Genomic DNA, 5869 nt, shown 5'->3' with positions numbered 1-5869 from the left:
ACAAGCCGTTGAATCTATGATTGTAGTATTATTAGGAATAAACGGAGGCTACCACACTTCACAACATCAAGACGATTACGAATTTTTCACAATAGACAAAGCATTCGACTAAAGCTAGATTTAAGCAAGTAAGAAGTAGAAAATCCTATGAAACATAATTTTATTTCCTACGAAAAGTGCAAAATTCTTTTCTTTATTTTACTGGTAATCCAGAAATTTTCCTTAATAGTTCCTAAATTATTATGAGAATTCTTCTAGAATAATAATCTACGTGTTATCAAATAAAAGATACTAATTAATTAGTAATAATACGATCCAATACTATAACAATAGATTAGATAAAACTAGACTAAATTGTACTTTTGAGCCTGTCAAAAATTATAAGCATAATTTTTGCTAATACTGTTAGTTGTCGAGCTTCGAAATCCTGAACCACGAGTTTGAGATGTGACATTAATCGATCATGAAAAATTGCTAAAAACATCACGACACTTTTAATAACCTCAGATAGTAAATATTTACTAGATTAAACGAAGATAGACTAAGTGTAAATATTATTGATATATTCACACACTGTATCGGCAGTATTACTATTTCATATATGTAACTTTTAAACCAACCTCTAAATAACACAAGTTTACAGAACATTTTTTCCTAATTTAAGCCCAAAAAATATATCGTATAATTTCTTAATAACGAATATAGAATATCCATTGTTTTAATCAAGAACGTTTTCGCAACATATCATCGCATCTATAACGTCGATTAAGGATTTTCAATTTGAATTTACGTATTAAGTGATGAAGTAATTTTAACGCGTTCGAGGAATTGATAAATTTTTGCACGATACGTTATCAATATAGTTTACGCGATGCGTTCAAAAGTCACGTGTACGTGCACTGTACAAACACACAATAATTGCTGTTCCACTGTCCACTCGGCACTAATTGCACTTTCTTGGTCTCGACGATACACCTGATCAACGATAGGTATCGACGAATCGTACGAAACGTTTACCTGAATTCACGCCGGCTTAATAACAGTAACGTCACATTGCGCGTGTTTGGACGGAATTGGAATCCCCGCGGGAAAACCAAAAATCGAAAGATGCAACCACGGTAAACAGACGCTGTGACGGAAAAGTCGCGGAGTGGTGGATTCGCGTTACCAGCGGTCTTACATAATTATCTTAGAATCGTGCATGTGTAAAGATCGATGGCTATAAAAGCGGCAAGATGAAAGGATCAGAGCACAGTGCAACGCGAAGAGTTCCAAGCTCTTCACAATGGCTAGCGTAACGTCCAAGTGCCTCAGGGCTTTGTCCCTGCTTTTACTTGTCACGGCCCTTTCGGCCATACCAACACCAGGTATGAAAATACTTCATTGTTATTGTTTATTGTTCTTTTATATCACTATTTTCTTTTCCTACTTATTTGTTTATGGTCATATTAATCACTCGAATGGGCTCTTAAGAACTCGATAAGGATTTATATTCTGTATATTGTATTTAATAACAGTTTATCAAACAGAGAAAAGAATAATTTCGTGAAAAAGTAGTTTTTTCTAAATTCTATATATCTTTTTGTGCATTATGTATGTGGTTATGTGTAGTATGTACTTCACATTGAGATCTAAGTTACTAAAATATATTGTTATTTATTTATTTGTGTTAAAAATAAGAGAATTTTATAGAATTTTTTTCTTGTTTTTTGTACAAATTGCAAACATTCAGTCAACCTTGCGATAACAGTATTTTATATCTCGTACGTGATAATGTGACTTTTAGAACGAACCACAGTTGCGGAAGGAATTGACACAGAAGACACTACTTTATCAACCGAACTGAAGCCTCCGCCATTGCCTGAAAATGAACATCAATACGTGCTCTTTGTCGTAAATGTTTATGGTGTCAAAAATGCCAGTGGCGAGACTTCGGATGAAATGCTCGACAACGAGATTACCCATAAAATTAAAAACTTGGAAGGTAAGTAAACATAAATTATGCAGTTGTTGATTCCCAGTATTTGGCACTACAATTCATAGAGATTATAGAGAAAAAAGAGAAAATACAAGTGATACCAGTTACCAGAACATTCAAGATTCAAGCAATTTATAGTATAAATTTCAATTCAATCTTCTCAGTCATCTTCACTTATCTTTTGCTAGATCCTAAAAAATTTTCAATATGTCTCCAATGTAAGCCCTTTTTCTAATACCACGGTTCCCCGGAAAACTCTTATTAATTTTTAATACTAATAATAGTAGTTTTTTCGATACAGTACGTTTTCTATCCTTCAACGTATACATTATTATTCATTATTCGCATTAAATTGCTTCTCATATTTATTGTTTTCGATTACGGAAAAATATTTTGAGAAGGATAAAGAAACTCGACGAAAACGTACTCCATTCGAGTAGTAAAATGTTTGAATAATAACCCCTCGGATGGTTGAACAATCTAATAACGTAGGGTTGTATAATGGAGGTTCTAGTGTATTGAATTCAGATGTACATCCGCGATCATTGATGATGTCGCGAGGTCATCAGAGATTAGCGCCACCAGCGGAGAAACGAGTTACTGACGCTGCAGTGACAATATCGATGGATCTATGCGAATTACTCATTCGTTGGATCGTCATTTATCATTTTGACTTGATCGAAATTTCTCTGGATTGCAAAATTCAATACAGATCGTCGTTCTTGGTTCTCATCTTATCCGTAGAATCAGTCCCTGAAATATTTACCATCGACAGTTAAGAGAATAATTGATTACGTTGCAAACAGAGCCGTTGGCCACCGTGTTTCTGCTCATCGAGGTTGACGAGGACGAAACAGAAACCAACGAGCCGGTGAATCTCGACGAAGTGGCGACCGATCTAGAAACTCACGAGGGCTTCAAGGTAGAGAAGATCCAGCATGCTGGCGAGACGAGAGTGCTCAAAGTTCATCTCGACAAAGATAGCTTCGATAACACGCTATCGGGCGCGCCCAAAGTAGACATGTTGAAGAAAGTTCGTAACAAGAGGACACCCTGTCTGAAATGCCTACTGAGTTACCACGGCGGCGGCGGCGGCGGCGGCGGTGGCGGCGGCGGAGGATATGGAGGTAGCTACCCTAGCGGCGGAGGATGTGGCGGAGGAGGATGTGGCGGTGGAAGTTACCCTACTGGTGCTCGCCATATTGATTATGGGGGTCTTCCCGCTGGTGGATGTAATGGAGGAAGATGCGGAGGAGGTGGCTATCCTACCGGTGGCGGAGGAGGTGGCTATCCTACCGGTGGCGGAGGAGGTGGTTATCCTACCGGTGGTGGAGGTGGTGGTCACCGTATTGATAATGGAGGTCTCTACCCTGGTGGTGGATGTAGTGGAGGAAGATGCGGAGGAGGTATGGGCTGTCATGGTGGAGGATGTCCATATTAATCTGGTGGAGGTATATAAGTGTAATGTAGAATCACAGACGAGGTATACGAGGTGTTCGCCCCATTTTTCTGCGATCTCCAGTCGCTATTACCATTTTCGTGTCACTCCCAACGTTACCAACGGATTCAGAAATGAATTTCGACCCCTTCCACAGTCAACCCACATGCAGTTGTCTGCCCATCGATACTAATTCAACCAATAGGTTCTCAACTGACCGCCATCCATGATTTCATGTCGGTATGGCAGTCAAATTGGGGCATGAAAGTCCGTAAGGTGGAAAATCTACTCAAATACCTCGTCTACAGTAGAATATCGACACTTTAGTTTCTCACGTACTATTGTAATTCTCGCCTTCAAGTGACAATCTTTTCATTAGATTCAAACAATGCAATAATTTCTATTGGGGTGAATCTTATTCTTATTCTGATCATGATTTTTGGTAAAAATTGTTTTTCAAATAATAACTGAAGGATACAACGATTTTGTTGATACGAGGAAATTGAATTTTGTTTTTAAAAAGCGGCGTTGATTACAGTAGTACGACAGGGCTAACAAAATATTTTGCACGCTTCCGCTATAATGCAATTATCGAAGCTGCAGTGAATGCCAACTAACGGTATGATTTATTAGGAATACTAACAACTTGCACAAAGCTACAAAGAAATAATCCGAATGATGGGCATTGGTTAATTAAACGCAACCTGGCAACATAGAACATTAAATTAACGATAGTAAACCACACTTAACGTTATAATTAGATACATAATTTAGTTGCATTACGTAGTCGTTTTACTAATCTCCCTTTAAAAAAAAGCATGAAGTAGAAGCATGATTTTAATTCGAAAAAGGAAAGTTTCTGATTTTCTCGTTAAAGCATGATTTAGATTAAATGGTAATATAATGACAACAACGACAGTGCCACATATCATGTGATATATTGTGACGTGATGAGTTCAGGAGAACTGCAGCAACGCGACGCTTACGCTTCTCACGCAAAATATGTTTTATAGGAAAGAAACAACAAACAGTTGGTGTTATACCCATACTTGTTGTACCTGTTGTAGCTGGATATCCATCCTACCATCCGTCTGGAGGAGGTTGCAGTACATGGTATATTTTTAATTCATAATACTATACATCTCATAAAAATGCCCAATTTCTTGATCGTAACAATATTCAAATTCTGAACCATTCATCTTCTCCCATTGACATTTTTCTTTAGCTACTCCGATAACGGTCTTATCCACCCTGTATTTTATACATTTCTTTTTGGTAAGAAAAAGTCAATAGCTTTCCAGTTTCATCTCAAAGTCTATATCTATATCTCAAACTGTAGAAACGACATTTTTATTCACAGTATTCGAATTCTTGAATATTAAATTCCACGATTAGTCCTAGCCCTAGTTTGGGTTCAAGAATCGACACTTCCGAAGGATCATCCTGCACAACTGCATTAATCTAAATGATTTTACGTCACAATTCTATCCCACCATTTGTCAAGCATTTAATACACTGTACAATACATTCGTTTTTATGTAAATTTAGTGGCAATGGTGGTGGCAGTGGAGGTGGTTCCTATGCCCAAGCTTCGGCATCGGCTGGAAGTTGGTACGTACAAAGTTTCGTCGATTCGCGTAAACGTCCATCGAATCGTAGATGTCTAACAAGAACCAATTTCATTCACAGGGGTAAATAATCGAAACGAAACAACAAGGGTGAAGAAGTTACTAGATGTCATGCTGCCTAAAGTCGACTAAGCGTAATAATGTAACGAACCGTAACACGTAAACAGAAGACCGCATTAATCGCGTTACAATGTAACCGTCAGTCATTGCAATCATCCATTTGTACAACGTATACCAAGAATCGAATAAACTAAGATAAAAAGACAGTGGACAGGTTTCGTTTTAATAAAATCTTAGGATTTATCGCATTATTCGGGCGCAAGCGATTTCCAGGAAATAATCGCAGCCTCCATCCGTGATTGATGTCCATCGTTAGTGGGGAAGAAGCAACGCGTTAACGAGCATCATTTTGCATGCTGTGTGCATTGCGCGTCGGATTTTAATGGTCTATTCGTTTCTATAATCTACGATGTACTTGTATTCGCGATTATAAGACAATCGATCATTCGTGAGATTGTTAATTCATACTCGCGTCGACCTTGAACACCTCCGACTCTTCCGAAGGGAATCTAATAGGGCACGGGACAGAATTTTCTTCTCGTGGCTTCGATCTTAAATCGCGAAACGTAATAACTGTCGATCGTTTTTCTACTCGAGTACTCAAAGTTTGCGATAATTAGCAATTTTTATGAAAATTCTCCTCCGTTGTTATCGAAATTTCCCTGAATAAATTTTGCTCGAGAAAATATTTTTGTCGTTTTGATCTATGAATCGAGACTCAATGAATTGGAAAACATTATATTCCCAATCTGCGATTCCTTTTCG

General features: G+C 37.8%; 1 protein-coding gene across 11 annotated transcripts; it reads left to right on the top strand.

The window, feature by feature from the left end:
* The first annotated feature begins 1217 nt into the window (after window positions 1-1217).
* On the top strand, window positions 1218-5310 carry LOC122400999 (loricrin-like). Of its 11 annotated transcripts, none has more exons than XM_043402845.1 (7): window positions 1218-1367; window positions 1787-1984; window positions 2785-3228; window positions 3286-3312; window positions 4484-4529; window positions 4965-5027; window positions 5106-5310. In XM_043402845.1, the coding sequence occupies exons 1-7, from the start codon at window positions 1286-1288 to the stop codon at window positions 5113-5115; spliced, it is 870 nt and encodes a 289-aa protein (XP_043258780.1). In that variant the 5' UTR covers window positions 1218-1285; the 3' UTR covers window positions 5116-5310. The 11 variants fall into 11 exon arrangements, 10 of the variants coding, with proteins under 10 accessions (XP_043258780.1, XP_043258774.1, XP_043258781.1 ...); XM_043402839.1 differs by having other exon boundaries at window positions 3286-3384; window positions 4430-4529; XR_006259411.1 differs by having other exon boundaries at window positions 2785-3429; window positions 5106-5208.
* The last annotated feature ends 559 nt before the right edge of the window (window positions 5311-5869 follow it).

The sequence above is a fragment of the Colletes gigas genome, unplaced genomic scaffold (assembly GCF_013123115.1).
Source record: "Colletes gigas isolate AHSC1104 unplaced genomic scaffold, ASM1312311v1 Colletes_gigas_Sc00021, whole genome shotgun sequence".
In the NCBI taxonomy this organism is placed as follows: domain Eukaryota; kingdom Metazoa; phylum Arthropoda; class Insecta; order Hymenoptera; family Colletidae; genus Colletes; species Colletes gigas.
This window is presented reverse-complemented; position numbering and strand designations above follow the sequence as displayed.

Coding starts and splice junctions, on each gene's coding strand:
- LOC122400999 (XM_043402837.1), top strand. CDS start 1,286: ATGGCTAGCGTAACGTCCAAGTGCCTCAGGGCTTTGTCCCTGCTTTTA. Junction 3,385..4,429: donor TGGAGGAAGATGCGGAGGAG/GTATGGGCTGTC, acceptor TATGTTTTATAG/GAAAGAAACAACAAACAGTT. Junction 4,530..4,964: donor GGAGGAGGTTGCAGTACATG/GTATATTTTTAA, acceptor ATGTAAATTTAG/TGGCAATGGTGGTGGCAGTG.